The 19,143-nt window shown below is 39.6% G+C and overlaps 2 protein-coding genes across 2 annotated transcripts; one reads left to right on the plus strand and one right to left on the minus strand.

Annotated features, from left to right (window-relative positions):
• Positions 1–95: 95 nt before the first annotated feature.
• On the minus strand, positions 96–9,465 carry sh3bgrl2 (SH3 domain binding glutamate-rich protein like 2). The gene is made up of 4 exons (XM_074685946.1): positions 9,174–9,465; positions 3,484–3,669; positions 3,045–3,125; positions 96–2,919 (listed from the first exon to the last, which is right to left on the minus strand). The coding sequence occupies exons 1-4, from the start codon at positions 9,216–9,218 to the stop codon at positions 2,905–2,907; spliced, it is 327 nt and encodes a 108-aa protein (XP_074542047.1). The 5' UTR covers positions 9,219–9,465; the 3' UTR covers positions 96–2,904.
• Positions 9,466–10,739: 1,274 nt separating this feature from the next.
• On the plus strand, positions 10,740–18,937 carry lca5 (lebercilin LCA5). Its single transcript, XM_074685944.1, has 9 exons — positions 10,740–10,874; positions 11,479–11,609; positions 13,044–13,433; positions 13,602–13,843; positions 13,927–14,232; positions 14,333–14,470; positions 14,579–14,675; positions 14,747–14,883; positions 14,988–18,937. Exons 3-9 carry the CDS (start codon positions 13,052–13,054, stop codon positions 16,044–16,046), a joined length of 2,361 nt encoding a protein of 786 aa, XP_074542045.1. The 5' UTR covers positions 10,740–10,874; positions 11,479–11,609; positions 13,044–13,051; the 3' UTR covers positions 16,047–18,937.
• The last annotated feature ends 206 nt before the right edge of the window (positions 18,938–19,143 follow it).

Genomic DNA, 19,143 nt, shown 5'->3' on the forward strand with positions numbered 1-19,143 from the left:
CAGCCCAAGATTGTGTAAAATAGTGTGAAACAATCAAAACAAAGCAAAAAAAAAAATCATCACAAGTATCCATAAAAGAGTCAGAGTCAGAGGTTTACCAAAGTACATTTAGTCAGTTTGTGATTCAACAGGCTTGGAAGGGTCCATTCACAAAATTATAACATAGACATCACATGATTTCACAATAAATGAGGATACAACTCAGCAGAAAAGGTACATGGTCAAAGTCAGCAGTTAGTGTGATGTCTTCTGTGTGCTGAGTGAACATGACACATGGCACGGTCTTCAGGAGGAGTGGTCAGTTATCCGTGTCCTTCACGTGTAAACAAACAGGAATCTTAGAGGGATTAGAGTTTACAGAGGAAAGTGCTGGTGTGTTGGAGAGAGAACAGGGATAATCATCATTTCTACCCTGTCATGTGTGCTATAAGGCTGGAATATTAATCCTTAGAGTGTGCTCCTTCTCCTGGAATAAAGTCTGCCCATTTGACCTTGATTTAACCATGCTGTGCACGTCTCAGTCAGAATATTAAGCAGTTTATAATCTACATTTTTCATTTTTTATAAATCCTTGGAAAAGACCAACAAGGAATACATCTCAATCATATTCTTCTGTGACACAGGGCTCATGAATATAATAAACCCAGCATGTTGTTTATTCTGAGTCAATCCTTCAACATCGTCCTGCTGCTTCACCAACTGTGGATTAAATCTGTGGCTTAAAATAGTCAGTGCAAATGCTCTGCTTACTCCTGTGTGTTAGAAAAATCTAAAGTGCATCTCTGTGATTAGAAAACGGCTTAGATTTTAAATTTGATTTATATATTCAACATCACGAGAGAAAAATAACCTTATTTGTGATTATGGTGTTTTTTTATGTATATGCAGACGTTGTAAAATATGCAGAGGAACGTCCAAATTTGACTTCCATGAAGCCAGTGTGGCAGTGTAAAGTAAAAAGCACAAGGTCTACAATTTAGTGTGAAACATAAGAAAAAGTGAAGGGTACTGAAAACAATTATAGGGAGTCAAGTAAAATAGAAAAATTGAAATTCATCTGATATTTTTTAAAATTCTATTTTGACTTCAAAGTCACATTTCTGATATTAGATTCTTAATTCTGAGATTAAAGTTCGAAGTGAAGACAAAAACCTCTGTGATTGAAGACACATTCTGGCTTTTTCCCCCTCAGAAATCAGATTTTTCTTGGACTCTTCAACTCTGAGACTGGAGTCCAAGTTCTACTAAAAACAAAGCCTAATTCAAGATGCAAAGAAGTTCTGTTCTTCTATTCCCCATTCTGTCTTTCTAGATTTAAGCTGGGCTTTTTTTTTTTAAAAACTAACTTTATTTGAATAATTTCCACATTAATACTTAAGATAGTTTTTTCAGAATTCTAATTCTGAGATTGAAGTCAAGATTATATAACAAAAATCACAATTCTGACTTTGAATACCAGTTCCGCTTTTCTCTCAAACCCAAATTTTGGCAAACTTTTATAAAGCTTGTGTTGATCTGATCATACTAACTTCAAATCAAAATAATATTTTTTTTACATAAAATCTTAATTTAGGTATTTAAGTCTTTTTTCTAAGACTGAGGCCAGAATTCTTAAAAACTTTTAGTTTAGAGAAATATTCTGACTTCTTTGCAGAAATCTGAGTTTGAAGTCAGTGATGTGGCAAAATTGTCAGAATTCTAAGTTTAATCCCAGAATCATGAATTTTGATAAAGTCAGGGTATCAAGAACAAAGTCTAAAAGATTTTATTCAGAATTTTTAGAATATTCAAAACCCAGATTAAAAATAAACTCTTTATTTTCCACAGAGTTCTGTCAAAAAGTCAAATTTTTGTCAATAATGTTGGTATGTCCGAATTTTTTCTCTAATCTGATAATTCTGACTTTAAACTAAAATAGTAATTTTTCTCAGAGTTTTTAGACAAAGTCAGGATAATGAGAAAAAAGAAGTAGTGCAAATGGCATCAAAGCACTTTGAGACGTTGATCATTATTATGATTTTAAAGTATGATGGTCCTTTAAATTCTGAGTTTTTTTTTTCAATTGTGCAATTTCATTAGAATTATGGCTTTAATCTAAGTCTAATTACCTTTTCTTCTTGGAATCCTAAAACCCTAAAAGTAAATATGAAAGTATGACTCGTATAGAATCATACTTTTTATGAAAATGCCAGAATTCAGACTTTTTCTTCAAAATCCTGACTTTAATCTTCAAGCTCTGATGTTTTCTGATATCTGGCTTCATTATTTTTTCTAACTGAACTAAACCAAACCAAAAATGTTTTTTATTAGTGGCTCTAGTCCTCTTCTGTAGAAACCAGATGAAGGCTGTGTTGATGATTTTCCTCACGTTGTGCGTTTTAGGATTGTAAGCACTTGGTCTCATCTGCTTCCCGGTGAGCTGTGTGTCTGTCACCTCTGGGAACGCTGTCTAACAACATGTAAACACATACACACACACACACAGGGGTTAAGCACTGCCCCTCTGGTTCTGTCTTTAAATACAGCCTTCATTAACAGCTGCTGATTGAGACACAAACACACTAAGGCATGCACACACACATACATGATCCTGCAGGTGTGTATTCACTGTAGGTGACTTGTGCGACTGATATAAAAGCTGCTACATACGTCTTTTAGCTTGCACAGAAATGATGCTACTGACAGTTTGTGTTATAGTTTCATTCATAGGGGTCTCCTGAGGATCAGACTCTTTTTGGTAACTCAGGTGGAATGTCTTTAAAGTCAGGAGGAGTCGTTCATGTTGACATCTGAGGGCGTCTGCAGTTTGGCAACATGCTGGCATGGCAGCAGAAGGAACAGGAAGTGCTTTAGTCCAAATGTTTGAAGGTTCCCGAACATCGTGTACCAGCAGTTTGACCCAGGCTATGACTCAGAGTCCTAAGGAGAGGAGAGGAAATGAAATAGAGATGGAACACTTGGTTATTTACATGCTTTATCTGTGATAAATCTGTGTGTATGCATTTCTTTGTGAGTGTGTTACAGCTCTTATACATCTCTCTTACTTTCACTGACGGTCTGGAGCTGAGCCTGAGGAATGCAAACACAGCGTTGTCCTCCTTTGACTGGAAGAAGTCTTCATAGTCCTTGGAGAAAAAACAAGAAGAGGATGTTACATAATCTGCAGGAGTTTGAAGGATGGCTGCTCACATCCTCCCAGATACTGCTGCTTTAAATATAATTCAACAACCATGACATTGGGGAGTAACGTTGGATTACCTTGGCCAGTGAGAGTGACGGCAGGAGGAGCAGATAATCTGCCCCGTCCGTGAAACTGGATTACGACGGGATTACAGAGGAGCATGCAAACTCAGTGGAGGACATAAACTGGCGAGCTCTGACTCATTCAGCTATGCATTCTACCTACGTGAGCTAAGTGATCCTCTCAGGTGTGCACAGGTCGGTGTGAAAGTGCAGTTTTAAAGACAGACAAGGTGACCGTACCCCACAGTAACGATCGTCATTGAAGATCTGAGGAGGCAGTGGGTTGCCTTTCTCCGGCTGCTTGTCTTTGGGGATGTTTTGGTACATCCACAGCCTCTGCTCCTCCATCATGGTGATGTCTACTTCCTGGAAGCTGATTCGATTGGCCTCGAGGAATCCCACAACGGCTTGCTGATGCTTTTTCACCTGGAGAGGAGGAAATAAATGAGAAAGGAAGATGCATCCAGACACATGATACCACACCATACTTTAGTGTGTAGGGATCATAAACACACTCCTGTAATATTAAAAGGAAAGCTGACACTCTCTGAATAACAGCCCGGTGTCTCTTTCACTCTCTGCAGAGCAGCTCCATCAGTAACTGGGACATTAGGACGGATTATTGATTAGTTGAAGAGATTAGCTCTGAAGACAGTATCCTGTGACCTTGTATAATACAGTTGATGAGATTTAAAGCTTAATTAATTATCTTTGATTAATTATTTGTTGATGAATCTTTCTCATTTTGAATCTGATTGCACTGAATTCAGACATTTGGTTCCCTCTTTTCCACTTCGGGGCTTTAAACAGATGCAACAGCTCCCAGTGGGATGGTCCTACATGATCTGGGATGTTGTGTGTGTGTGTGTGTGTGTGTGTGTGTGTGTGTGATTGTGTGTGTGTGTGTGTGTGTGTGTGTGTGTGTGTGTGTGTGTGTGTGTGTGTGTGTGTGTGTGTGTGTGAACAAATGTTTTTGAGTGATGAGAAGGAAAAAGATCTGAGGATATTTATAGAAGACAGAAAACTCCCACGGATGGGAAAGTGTTGAACTCAGTCCACGTCTCTTCACTCTCAGATTTAAAGCTCCAATAAGGAGTTTTCAGCCTGTTTTGGATCAGGCTGAAAGTAAAACCTGAACCATGTTGGTGTTAAAACTTAAGCCTGGTATAGACGTCTGTGGTTGGGGCATGGGGCAGCAGTCCATACACATAAACCCAGTCATCTCTCTCTTTCCAGCTCCTCCCAGGGAGTCCCAAGACATGCCCGGACCAGATAGAATACATAATCCCACCACCAACTTCTTAGTCTACCCTGCAGCCCCTTCCAAGTCAGACAAGGCTGGAACAACTACAAAGTGAGGCCTCCAGAGCTGTTTCCACCAAGCAGTGTGGCTCAGTTCGGTTAGACTGAAACACTGATGGACTGAAAACGCTGTAGTAAGCATGCCAGGCCTGTAGGTGGTGCTATAACTGCCTCGTCTGGAAGCCGCTTTTGGCAGATCTCCACTGAAGTAGAGTTGAGCCGATCTTCTCGTGTATTGGGGAATACTAAGTTAAAAAGTGGAGCAACAGATGCACATTTTGTTGAAAGACAGTCAGCAGATTGGGCAGCACAAGCACAACATGGTAGTTTGCGACGATCGTAACAACAGTACTCTTGTCCTGTTGTGTGCGCACGCAAAGCGGAATGTGACGTCAGTGTTTCCACTAAAAACGCCGGCTTACTGTTTACACGGCAACGGTGTCGGAAGCATTTCAGAAAAATCCCACTCTGGAGGCTGTTTTCAAAAGTTTGCGTTTAGGTCAGCTGAAACGCCTTTTCCGTGCAAACGAGAGGCTGAAACGCAACAAAACTTTTGTGTTTCACCCTGAAACAGTTGTCATGTAAACAGCCCCCAAAACCAGGACAGGTCCCCAAAATACCGACCTGTACCGTCCTAATGGTTGATGGTACTCTTTTGTTGGGGTGCCAGACATAAAACATGGGGTGCCATGTTGAAATCTCCAGTGGACTTAGTGAAGATAACTTCATTTTTGTTTGGGCAATGGTGTCACCAAACAGCTTGCTCTTTTTTACTCCTCCCAGTTTACTTTGTCACATTTTTCTTAGCCGGGTACACTGTGTCGTGCTGCTATGGTGTCACCTACCAAGAAGGGCACAATTGGCTGTGGAATCTCAAAAAAGGATCAGGCTTTATTGGACCAACCTTTTTCCAAACTCTACTGATCCATACCAGACCATATGGTGGAAAGAGGGCTCAGGAGGCATCACATCAAGAGTCTGAACCACCTCAACTTTTGATGTGAAGGAACAGTGGCTATACTCTAAGCTCCCTCCTGATGTCCCAGCTCCTGATCTCTAAGGCTGACCCTTCAGACAAAACTCTTTTCAGTTGCTTGTATCCGTGACCTCATTCTTTCAGATAGAAACCAAGAGCTCATGACCACAAGTGAGGGTTGAATCTGATGTAAATTGAGAGGTTTGCCTTCCAGCTCAGTCCAGCAAAATGCCAAGTTACTGCAGACGAGCTACCAATCTGCCTCTCAATCTCATGATCCACATAAACAAGACCCTGAGGTGTGAAGACACACCTGTTGTAGAGTTAACAGTTCATGTATGGAGACACACTGTCGCAAGATTAATTCTTGGTGCCAGCATGATTTAGGGCCCATCTCTGTCTCTCTCTCCACATTTCTACCCCTCTTATCGTTCAGACACATTTACACCTTTGAGGCTGGATGCAACGTCTAGGTCAGATGGTTTCAACATTTTCTTATTTTTTCACAACCAGCTTTTTGACAGCTTAAGACCCATACTTCCTTTACATTCAAAAATGTAAACATCCCTTTTAAACAATGTCACTGGTCATATACGATCCATATGCCTTTTATTCTGGCACAGCTGTTAACCAATACATGAAATGAACATAGAGCATGGACAGAAGGCTCCATATTTAATGTTGGGCATAAATGGGCGTTAAGATGGATGACACCGTCTAAAATGATCTACATGTCGCATCCGGAGAGACAAACATGCTTATGTTGCATCCAGTCTAAAAGGGATAAGCCGTCCTTTCAAAATTCAAGGCAAAAGCTAAAACGAACTACTGTTCTAATCACAGTGGGCCAAAATCAATGCTAACCAGAAGGCCTTTACAGGAGCTTTCAACTTAAATACATGTTTACATCTATTTTGTACGGTTTGCTATGGGTCAGAGAAAAAAATGAAATACAATATATCAGGATTGGTTGTTTCACACTTTTAAAATCAGGATTCTTTGTCAAAAAGTCTTTTTTTTATTGAAATTCTTCATTTAATTATTTGTTTATAAACTGGATTGGAAAAAAATTACAATTTTTCTTTAGCAGAGGGTGAAATGTTTCTCTCTGACTCATGCGATGTGCATTTTATGGGAAAATATGGCTCCTGATACAGTCTGCAGACCACCATCATTTATTGTTTTCACATGGTGTGGTGCTAAGAAAGCAAACTAATATTGTGAAAATCATAAATATCCAAGAATTGCAATTGAAATCAAATCTGATGATCTTTTAGGAGGAGGCCCCCAAGCCCGGTGGAGGGATTATATATCCAATCTGGTTTGGGATCCCTCAGAAGGAGCTGGAAACTGTTGCTGGGGAGAAGAATGTTGAGGTCTGGGATGGGCAGATGTAACTGAAGCATCAGTTGTTACCTGGTACTCAGAACTGAATTTTCTTGGAATTTTCCTTAAGAGAAAATTATTTCCATGCGCATTGAATTAAAGAGTAAAAATGTGACGCTCTCTTCCCTTTAAGCCTGTGTGTAAACATGCTGTATGTCCATTATCTTACCATTGATGCAACAAAGAGACAATGGAGCCTTTGTTTTCACCTTAAAGACAGTAAGTGATTGTTCTGGGCTGGCACATCCCAACACAGACAAAAGCAGATAATCTGTCTGCGTGGCTGTAGAATAGCTTTGCATGGTCCGTTCGGAGGTTAAAATTATATATAGAGTCACTCTAAGAGTTGTTTCTGTTTGTCATATTGCTGCTTTTTTGGTGAAGTCTAAATGATACGACCTTCCTCTGAGCTGACAGGCAGAGAGAGATAGAGAGAAAGTAAATAATGCAGGAGGTGCCCCTAGTAAGGGTGAGCCAGAGTGCGTGTTAGGGGATGGATGAGTTCAGATTGTGTGTGTGTGTGGGGGGGTTACGACAATACAAACACTCATTACAGTATATGACGCATTGTTTGGGAGCACTTTCTAAAATGTAGGGGGATTAATTTGCGGGTAATCCTCCCATCTCAGCTGGGAACAGAACAAAGGGAGACTAAAAGACAGGGATTACTACAGAAGAATAAGTAAATTACAGCTAACCTGAGGACAAAATAATAAATAAAACTCTTACGGTGCTCCTCCTGCAAGAAAACTGAATTTGATTCATGTGATAGTCCTTGAAACTGAGAGGCTGATGTGCTTTCTGATCTTAGAATAATATGTCAGATTACAAGATTTTCTTTAGAAGACTATATATATTTTTTATTAAAAACATTTATAATAGTTAAGAGTTTGAAAACAGAGTGGAAAATCAAAATCTGAGGGGACTGATCGTAAAAAGCCACAGAGGAGTGGGGGCATAACCTAATTTGCACTTCATTCATTCAGCGTTGATGATTTCCGCCCCACTAATCTGCTGTTGTTGTGCTGCACTGCTCATTTTTATGGGACAGTGTACTCTTTAGATGATTTCATCCATCTTTCTCTGCTTACATTTCATCCCTGGATTTTATCTCTTCCCTCCCTGTCTCTTGTTTTGTAACTCACACACATCCTCTGGTCTCTAACTCAGCCGATGTGTCCAGCCTCACCTTCCCTTATTTATCCAATCACATGAAACTGGACTGAAAGCATTTCAGAGTGAATTACATTCACATGAGCTCCACCACGCTCACATCTCTGACCCGTTCGTTCGGCCTGTTAGAGAGTGGTGCAGGGCTGTGCTCTTTGTGTTTGTGTGGGAAAGAGAGAGGTCTGAATGTATGTGTCATAGAGTTAAAAATAACCGCTATGTAAACGCTCAAAGATTGTGCAGCTCGAGTAAATAAATGAATTACTCATTTGCCCCGTTACCTAAGACTCTTAGAATTCATGTAGGAGTCTTGGCGGACAATTTCCTGCATGGACTTTATACAGACTGCAATAAATCAAAGGATTATTAAATATCAAGTGATAAAAACACACCAAAAGTTGCCTTCAATAGGCAGCAAAACCTCCAAATATTCAAATATACTCTAAAAATCCTTTTATTTTTTTTTTATTTTTTTTGCAATTTAACGACACATTTAATCCTCCAAAGAGTGCACACAATGCAAAATGTCACTTCTGAATTTCATTATCCTGCATTTAACAGTGTTTTAAGTCAGCTCAAGGTAGATGAAAGGGCTATTCAGGTGCACCTGTAGCTGCTCCTCGTGGTTCAAAGTAAACCTGAAAGCTTTGAACCACAATACAGGCTTTTCTCTGTTTAATCTTCCTGTTGTGTGTTAAATAAAGCTGAATGTACGATTAAAAATAGCTGTCGATCATAACTGGAAATCTATAGGCTTCATTTGAGGTGGGAATAAAAAAAAATAAAAACTGCAAATCCTGTTTTTTTAAAGATAATTCTGCTAAAAATGCTTTATGTGCAGATTATTAGCCCATAAGAAATACAAAGTCAACCCTGCCAATCAGACTTGTGCATCCCAGTCAATGATTAACAGCCCTGCCAGCATGTCTGAGTGATGCTGATTACTTTCACTGCTCGTGAACTCTCCAACAGACGCACTCACAACCCTGTTACATAATGACACAGACTATTCGAGTCTTTTTTTAGGAGCATTAAGTTGTATTTTGAATGCACTCATTTCGTGCATCACTGTAAAAACAGATTTGCAAATACTCACCGCTACAGACGCAGAAGAGGAGGCAATGTAAACCTTGATGACCATTTTAATCCCAAATTTCTGTGAGACTGACAGGCGACAAACAAATTGCACGGTGGCGGCGAATCCTCCAAAACGGTGTCCAGACTTTCAAACTCCAGATTGTGTCAGTACACGAGTGATGAAACGCGTCCCTGGTGTTCAAACTGAGCCATGATAATAATACAGCGTGCGTCTGAACTGCTGACCGCAGATTCTCAACGCTCAGGAGCAGCAGGAGTCATGTAAATCACCAGACTTCCGGTTAGGCTTTTCAAATTATAACACCTCCTGTGCAGGGTGCTGCCGCGAAAATTAGGGCACGAGGCAAATTTCCGGTGGGATTTGGTTTTGAGGTTTTTTTGTCTGCACTTTTTGGTGTCAAAGATATTTTTGGTACGTTTTCGACAACAACAATTAATCTCTCTAAATATGTATATATATTTTATAAATGAATAAATAAAAAAATATTTTCTCAAATTTGTATCACCTCATTAACTGTTTTGTTATTTGTAAGAATATTTTAAACATATTTGCAGATTTATTTTTAAAGAGATAAACACATTTCCTTTCTGAGTGTGTTACCTTACGTTTGTTAACTTGACGCAGATAACCTCTTCCAAACACTTATAGGTCAGGTAGCTGCAGCATAGTTGATTACAGGGAAATGTAGTCCTTTGGGTCACCTTTGATGTTACAAATGGCGTCTGATCAGGTAGTTGGATGGCTAATTGCAGCATAGCTTTGGCTTTAATCAGATTTCCAGAACTATGAATGCAGAGTCAGCTGCAGCTGATTATAATAATAATAATAATAATAATAATAATAATAATAATAATAATAATAATAATAATAATAATAATAATAATGATGATGATGATGATGATAATAATAATAATAATAATAATAATAATAATAATAATAATAATAATAATAATAATAATAACAATAATAATAATAATAATAATAATAATAATAATAATAATAATAATAATAATATACTTTTTCATATACCACATTCAAGACGTTAGTTTACAAAATACTAAACAACAAGAGCCAGCTTTCAGATAGTGCCATAGTAAAACGTTATCAAGTGGTACCAACTCAAAATGTACAGCAAAAACATAAAAAAATCAGCAGCTGTAGAGGAGAACCTAGGCAGCAAAAGAACCCAACAGCACAGACTGTGGTCACAAGGTAAAAAAAAAAAAAAAAAAAAAAGAGTGAGTAAAAAAAAGAAATAGAAACGGTATGAAAAGTGGGGTATAAGCATATAGAGCCTCTCCTTTAGAATAAAGATGACAGTTTGCCGAGACAGATATATAAGCTTTATTATTGGATGTTTTAATTCTCATTGCACGTTTAACATAAACAAAGAATAGAGAGGAAGTATTCAAAAATCATACTTTTACACCATGCATAAAAAATTCAGGCAAAATAACTGTATATGACAGCCTTGACATGTATTTGTTGTACGAAAATACCAGCCTCCACTTTCATCACAACATGCACTACAGTGCCCCTCTAGTGATGAGATGGTACTGCAGGAGGAGCACTGGTTGCCATGGTACAGCGTCGGCGGTCGTGTTGGAGAAAGCCTTAAGGCGTGGACTAAAAATCACTATTTAGGAGCTTTGTGTTGCTTTTCTGCGGCTGATAATTACAGGATGCTAATTTCAAAAGGTACTAAGATTTATTTTTATTGCTGAAACAGACGGAGTCCGTCGATGTCGCCTCAAATTAAACGGTAGCTTACGTAGCTTAAGTTGAGGTTAGCTTGTTAGCTCCTAGCTACAGCTAACAGTAGCTCATACAGTCATAGCAAGAAACTGTTTATCTGAAAGCTTAATGTCTAATCGGGCAGTTTTGCTGGACTAAAATAAATAAAAACGAGAAACATGCAGGTCAGTGCGAACATACAATGAGAGGTAACGGTGCACACCACCCACCTGTTGATATGAGATACTTGCTGCTATGTTAGCATAATAAACAGTCAATAAGTCATTTCTCACTTTACTAACTTTATTTTAATCATTTGATGGCCAATATATGGTAAGTAAGTAATCCTAAATACAATATGAGGCTAAGTCTTCTTCCTCTATTGTGTGACAATAATGCTTGAGCTGTGTGTTGATGTTTATAGGTGTTAGCTACTGTATCTGTCAACAACAGACGGCTCTTAAATCAGCTTGTTCGTGTCACAAGCAGCAGGCCAGGGGAGCCAAATCTGCTCCGGAAAAAATCCATTGATTTAATGCATCTGTTTGTATATTCACTGTTGTTCTAGATCCGGTGACCTGGAGATTCTCTAATGATATTGAGGTTGATTTAAGCTTCCAAAGACGGAAAACACAGTAAAGTTAAAGAGAGGAGAAGAAGATTTTGCAGCAGAGATGATGTGATTATGCAACCAATGTGGTGAGTAACTCTGGATTTATACCTCAAGGCATGTATTCATAGTTCTTTTTTTCCTGAGATATCCCACTTTTAATTGAACAAAAAGATATAATGGTTATTATTTACATTTGTCGATCAGTACTTGGCAGTACTTCCTTTAAAATCTTGGTTTTAAAAAAAGTCTTTATGTTGAGATTAGATATGAGAAAAAAAACATTACATTTAAGTCATGAACACCTCAGGAATGAGTAAAAATAATAAGAATAATGAAATGTATGAACTTAAAATAGTTAAAAGGCCTGAGTAACTACCACTGTTAGTCAAAAATTAAAATCAAACTGAGGAACCTAAAGAGCCAGTTTCTCACTTTCAAAATGAACCAGGGATAGATGAGGCGGAGAGGTGATGTGTGATGGTAGCTTTCTAGTAAGTACTTGAAGATCTATTAACCACAAAACCAATCAGTAATCAGATTCAGGATTTTTGTCCTAGCTTGACCCACAATAATGCTGTTTCTATTTATAGTGACGCCCCTGTGTGTGCTGGTGCTGCCATAGAAACCTGCTCATTAAGTGTGCTTGAAGGGGTTGATTAAGGAACCAGATGACAGTGTGACCTACACACACCATTAACATGAACATCATCAAGACTGTGCTCGGTCACTCACCTCAGTATTAACCATGATTCAAGTACAGAGAAATGAAGTGCAAGGATGTTTTTTATGTTTCAAATACATGGGTTCATTTCAGAATTTGCGGCAGAGTCTATTTACACATTTAACAAACAATACAAACACAGTGCACTGCATGAAGATAACGCAGTTGACACCATATGAAGCGTGTTTGAAAGCGATGAGTCAGAATCACTACTACAAATGTTCATTAAAACATCTGACTGCTAAGGAACCACCAGTTGCTCTCTGAAGAAGCTTCAGCATCCATTGATGTTTTGAAAATATTGTGCAAAATTCAAAACTGTGGAAAAGTTTCAGCTTGAATTACCAACAATAGACCATAAATGATATCAAAGATTGTGATCAGCTGGGGAGAGGTACCTCGCTCAAGGGCACCTCACCAGTGCACAGGAAATTATCCGAGCTTGGTCCATGCTGGGACTTGAACTAGCAACCCTCCAGTTCCAAACCCAAGTCCCCGTGGACTGAGCTACTGCCACTCAGTTATTTGTATGCAGCAACAGCAGCTTGGTGGAGTAGTGATATCATACATCATTCAGCCTCATGGAAAATTCCACCTCAAGTGTCGTCGCTTAGTGACCAAGGCACACAATACAGAAAAGCTGAGACACAACCAGTCTAACATTCACCTTCATCACTGCTTTGGATTTATTCTGAAGAGTTTGATCTTGGATTTAAAGTTCATTCTTTAAAGTAAGATTGTTTTTTGTGAAGTTTTAAATATTTGATTTAAAGTCTGACATTTTTCTCTCCAACCACAGACAACAAAATGGAATCAGAAAACAAATCTGACTCCCATGAAGACAACCGAGACGTGGATCGAAGTCGCCAGTCACACCGAAGTTCAAAGAATCATTCCCGAGAATCATCTTCACAGAAATATAAATCAGACTTTAAGGAGAATAACCAGGAGGAAAAAGATGACGCTATCGAGAGCCGGTCTAAAACAAGAACCTGGCGTTCAGATCCGGATCGGGACCGGATGTCAGACAGAGAGGGACCCAGGAGTAGCAGGTCGTTTTACTCTGAGGACTATGACTCTGCTTCAGAGGGCTCGCTGTCTGCGTACTCCAGGTCCAGGACTCCATCTCCTGCTCTTCAGAGAGGAGGGCGAGGGAAGAGGACTTTTGGGAGTCCTCTTTACAAAACAGGTATGTAGAGCAGGAAGGTGATCCACTTTGGACTTATGACCGTCTGAGTCATTATGCTGACTGTCCAGATGAGGGCAGTGTGAGGCAGATTTTAATACATTGGTTCGGCACAGGGACAAACAGACTCATTCGTCTCTTTTTGATGCATCACATTTCTCTTGTCCACAGGTGGTCCAGGTCGCAGAGGTCTCTCTCATCCACTGCGCCCAGGTGGTCTGCCCCTAACCCAGCAGCATTGCAGAGGAGTGCGTTCACAAAGCAAAGAGTCCACACCCCCAAAAGACCTGGACCTGGTGACCAAGAGGATGCTCTCAGCCCGTCTGTTAAAGATCAACGACCTGCGTAACTCGCTTGCTGAGCTTCAGCAACGCACTGATGAGCTGCAGAGGGAGAACCGGGTCCTCAGACAGGTAGACCTGATCCTGAAGTCCCTTTGAAGTTTTACACTTAAAGAGACAGTCAGTCACATAATAGTTTTCCTCATTTCCTGCAGCTTCAGGTACGTCAAGAGAAAGCCCTGCAGCGCTACGACGACACCGAGAGCGAGATTTCCCAGCTGCTATCGCGTCACACCAACGAGACTCATGTTTTGCGTGAACGGCTCAGGCGCACCCAAGAGCGGGAGCGGGCTGCCGAGCGGCGGTTAAAGGACAGCGAGGAGCAGCTGCAAAGGAGTCAGGCGACCATCGCCAGGCTGAAGAAGCTGGTCGACAAGAGAGAGCTGGGGGCGAGGGATGAGCTGAGCCGCAGGCTGGAAGAAGAGAAGGTTCGGGCCCAGGAGGCAGAACGAAAGATCAAGGTTTCTCATATTTCCTCTGTTGTATAAAGCTACCTGAAAATTCTCAAGGAGGTAGTTCTTTAACCAGGGATTTGATTTGTTTTTATCCCTGTGTTTGAAGGAGCTGGAGCGGAGCATGGAGCTGAGCAGCAGCAGTTTCCAGAGGCAGCTGGCTGCAGAGAGGAAGAAGACCATCAGCGCTCAGCAGGAGATCATGACTCTGCAGGAGGATCTGGAACGACTGAACAACAAACTCAAGGTCCAGACAAAAACAAACCAAATATTTCTTCAGTAAAATGCTTATGTACTTACAGTTTTCTGCTTTTATGTTTTTACATTTTTCTACTTTTATATTTTTACTTCACAGGAAAAGGAAAGAGAGCTGGACACAAAGAACATCTACGCAAACCGTATGTCCAGAGCCATGCTAAAGAAAGACATGGAAAATGGGACCAAGCAGAAAGGTATGGCCGTATTTGCTGTGGTTGTTGTTTGTCAAGTTGAGGATAAATAATCTGTTTGTCCTGGTTATTAGCCCCCAGCAGGAACAGCAGCAAGGCCGTTCAAATGAAAGACATACCATCCAGTCTGGGTTTCCCCACACCCCCACCTGCTGTTACAGATGCCCACGAGTACAGTGAACCAGCACCTGATGAATACTTATCACTCAAGGTAAAGTATCTTCACTCCACTCAACTCAAAGAGGAATCATGTTTTCCTGTAACCCTTTTTTGACTCTCTCACATCTTTTTCTCTCAAACATTTTATGTCATCAGGAGCTCAGCAGTGGCGACAGACAGAGGGACACAGAAGGAAGACATCAAAACGGTGAACAGCAAGAGTTGAGAGACAGAGACAAAAATATCGACAAGGTTGACAAGTTGTTGAAGGAAGAACAGCAGCTCAACTCTGAGTCCAGTATGCCAGAGGATAAAACAAAGACCCCAACAAAACTGGGGGAGAAAGAGAAAGAGGAGGACGATAAAAGGACGAGTTCACTCTTCATCCAGGAAGAAGGGATCATCGGAAAGCGTGGACACGTCCAGGAAGAGGTGTCGAGATGGAACCTTGAGGCTCTGTCAAATCAGCAAGCGGTGGAGGAATCGCGGCGTAAAAAAGACCAGCTGTTGGCTAAAATGCGGGAAATAGACCTCTCCATTAAAGGAGCAGCTGACGCCATGTTTTCTGAGCCTAACACTGGTGAGCATTCCTCTCCTCGTCCTCCTGAGCAGAGGAGAGGAGAGAAGTCCATCTTTGACCTCACAGAACCGGAAGAACAAGCCGGGAGCAGGGAAGGAGGGAGGAGGAGATCAGGCGTGGAGGGAGGAGCTCTTACAACAGGAATGGGGAGGAGAGCCTTGAGGCCTCAGATCTCCAGTGACGACTTAGCCTTTGGGAGCTACGCGCCATCATTTGGGAATTCATCATCCAGAGCTTCTTCAGGCTTTCCTCCACCTCCACCTCCGGCCACAGACGAGCGGGACTCAGCATTAGAAGCCATCGGTGTTTTTAGTCTCCGAGGACTGGACATGGAGAAGGAGGTGGATAGAGGCGGGATAAAGGACAGGAAGTCCAGCCTCATGCAGCAGCTGTTTGGTACCCTGACATCTCCTGCTAGTGACATCATGAGCTCCTCAAATAAAACGGAGGTCCTCAGCAGCCCGCCGCCTACAAATGGGGTGCGTTCAAGAAGGGAAGGACTGTTCAGCTACAGCTCAGGGTCACCCACTCCTCCAGCGTCGTCTTTGAACATGGTGCACGTCGCAGAGAGCAGACCTGCCATTCGTGCCATGGCTTCCTTTAATGATGATGACATAGAGGAGCTCACTTTATGAAACAAACATGAAGCACTCATCTGTCACAAACTAAGACAGTACTGCATAGTAAACCCATAAAGATGGGGTTTTAAACCAAGCTTTAATACTTGATACCCACTTAAATGTCAACATGACAAACAGAAGCTAACAGAAACATAATAAATGTTTCTACAAAGAGTCTCAAGCCCTCATAGACAATGTGAATGATAAGATTTTAATCTGATTCTCGTTTAACTCACAAGTGTTGGCGAGTTTGCTGCTTTTACGGGTTGCGCTTAGACTGGTTGTAAACTCCTCAGGGGGCATTAAAGAAACACCACCAAAAAGCAAGTTCTCATAAAGTCACACTCTTAGGAGATTCTTAAGTTACTGCTTTGTGAGATTTGAGGTTAAAATATTTTGAAATTGGTTAATTTGAAGGTATAGTGTGTAGAAATGGTAATATTTAACAATACTGTTAACTTGTTGAGGTATGCACTGCAAAAACTGGAATCTTAAACCAGTGTTTACGACTTGATTGTTGTAAAAATGTCTCATTAGACTTAGGGCCATTCGCAATTGTCACTCTTTCTCCTCCCACTTCGTCTTTTCCCTTCCTCTTGGTCCTCTGATTTGACAGTCAAAGGGGAAGGGGTGAAAACAGATCCCTACGAAGCGAGATCCCACTCTATTCTCGCTACATCATTATCCCTCGTCTCTCACATTTTTACGAAGTGATGATAAACCAATGTCAGAAAAGGGTGACACATTCACAGCAAACAGACTTCACCATGGTGTACGGCATTACAGAAGTGATTAGACAGCTAAGCTATGAAAAGCTAACGTTAAGCTAACATTACAGTATTCAGAAACAATAGTATGTGGCTTTTGAACACTTTAATGTTAGCCTATCATAGCTTTTATAGCTAATGCAGCTCCTGAATGTGGCTTCGCTGTCTAATTATTCATGAAATGCAGTTTAATGTAGTGAAGTCTGTTTGCTGGGAGTTTGGTTCGACATCAGTGTAACTATTATTATCTGTTGCCGTCCCTATAGCAGGGTTGGCTAGATTGTTATAGTGAGTGATTTCATAATAAAACCTACTAGTCAAAACATGGCTGATACATACATAGTAGAGCAAAGGATTGGATATCTAATGAAAATATCAGAGAATTGGAACACCCCTTCACTCATATTCTATTTCTACTACGTCTACTTGAATATTTTCACTAAATTCTACACACTGCACCTGAACACCTGAAACATTCAGGTAACAACAATCAAAGTGTGTTCAAAAGTCTTCATAAATGTTTTCCAGTTTCATAGAACTAGCACATTTATAAAAACTATTTTAAAGTATGTTCACTTTACTGGAGTGGTAACGTTTAACTTTTTTTGTATACAACTGTACTGTATTTGATGATTATTTTTTGTACCAGCTTTGTAAATGTTTCATTGTCCCATTGTTAACCCAGAGTTTAACAACTGAATGATGATGTTTTTTACAGTAGAGCTACCAGGCACTTTATATAATATTCGCACGTCACCCGCTTAAAGCTCCTGTTAGCATCTTTTTGGTTTGTATTGCTTTGGCCGCCCCATGTACAAAGCATTATACTTTGAATATAATTTAGTGTTTATGGTTTTAATTTCTCTTTCCTAAGTAGTATTTTTATGGGACTTCTTCCTAAAAGTATTTATTATATGGCATTATTATTTGTACTCAAGTCCACCAAATATAAAAGTTATAGATTGTTTTTTAAAATATTAACACTGACTTGCATTAATGGAAAAGTGGATTAAAGTAGTATACCCTGTTAGCAAATAATGCTAAGCTTTATGAGCCATTCAAAAGTGATTATAACTGTGTTAAAATTAGAAATAATTATGAGCAAAAATATTGATAGCGACAGACAATCAGCACTGATAAAAAATCCAAGCATTTCATATGACTTTGTCAAAAAAGGTATTTAAAAATGAAAGTATTAAATAAAGTCATGTTCCCACAAGATTAAAGCTTTATTAAGGTGTAATATTACCAGAATAAAGTACTAAATTACATGTGACAACAGGTATTTTATTTTTAATGATTTTAACAGTATTAATTATTGACTCTTGTAACAATTTGAACCAACCCCAAAACATTTTTTTCACTATCATACTGACTCTCTTTTTGTTTAACATGTATGTGATCACAACATATTTTACCAAATACCAAAAACCATGTTTCCACACTCATCCATCATTACTTTTTGTACCATTACAACTTTCGTCTTTATATATTACAACTTTTTTTTTCTCTCCAATCATGAAGTCATCTTTCTTGTAACACTACAGCATTTCTTCCATATCATTACAGTTTCTTTGGTACACAACAACTTCTTTCTGCTAACGTTACAACTTAAGTCACAAAACATTATGAATTGCCTCTCTTGGCATTACGACTTAAGAGTCTTAACATTGTGACTTTTTCCTGCTAACAGTAAGACATATTTGTTTTCAAACAAAACTTAATAACTCATATCTCCTAGCATTATAACTTGGGTCTCTTCAGCTCAGGTCTTTTACCTCTCAACATTATGACTTATTTCTTGTCACACAACAACAATAATTCCAAAACATTATGACCTTACATGTTGTAGAATTCCAACTTTTGTTTCCTAACGTTCTGACTTTCTTGTAACATCATCTAAATCATCTTGTTTCTTTGCACCATGGCTCAAATCTTCTGTCGCAGTTTCAATTTCTGTTGCAGTTACTGTTCAAAGTTACTAATGCTTCCTCTTTTTAATTTGAGTCCTCAAAAGTTATATAAAAACAGGTCCAAATATCGCTTCAAACTAATTTTTTTAAAAAAACTGAATCTATTTATAAAGCACTCTTTGTATTTATTCAGGTATAAATTATTCTTCAGTGACTGATGTGTATTGAAAACTTTGTGTTTAATTTTTTTTTCTACTTATCTGTTTGTACTGTGTCGTATTTTTTTGTCCGAAGAAATAAATGATAGGAGGAGGGGGGAAAAGCTTTGTTATCTGTGGCGCACTTTGCATTATTATTCATGCGGCGGGAAGTCTGATAGGGATTCCTGGGACGTCTCCAGGCAACCACAACCTGACGCAGACTCCCCGCCCC

The sequence above is a fragment of the Halichoeres trimaculatus genome, unplaced genomic scaffold, assembly GCF_033239565.1.
Source record: "Halichoeres trimaculatus isolate MK-OKI-2021-1 unplaced genomic scaffold, fHalTri1.1 fHalTri1_scaffold_13, whole genome shotgun sequence".
NCBI lineage: Eukaryota > Metazoa > Chordata > Actinopteri > Labriformes > Labridae > Halichoeres > Halichoeres trimaculatus.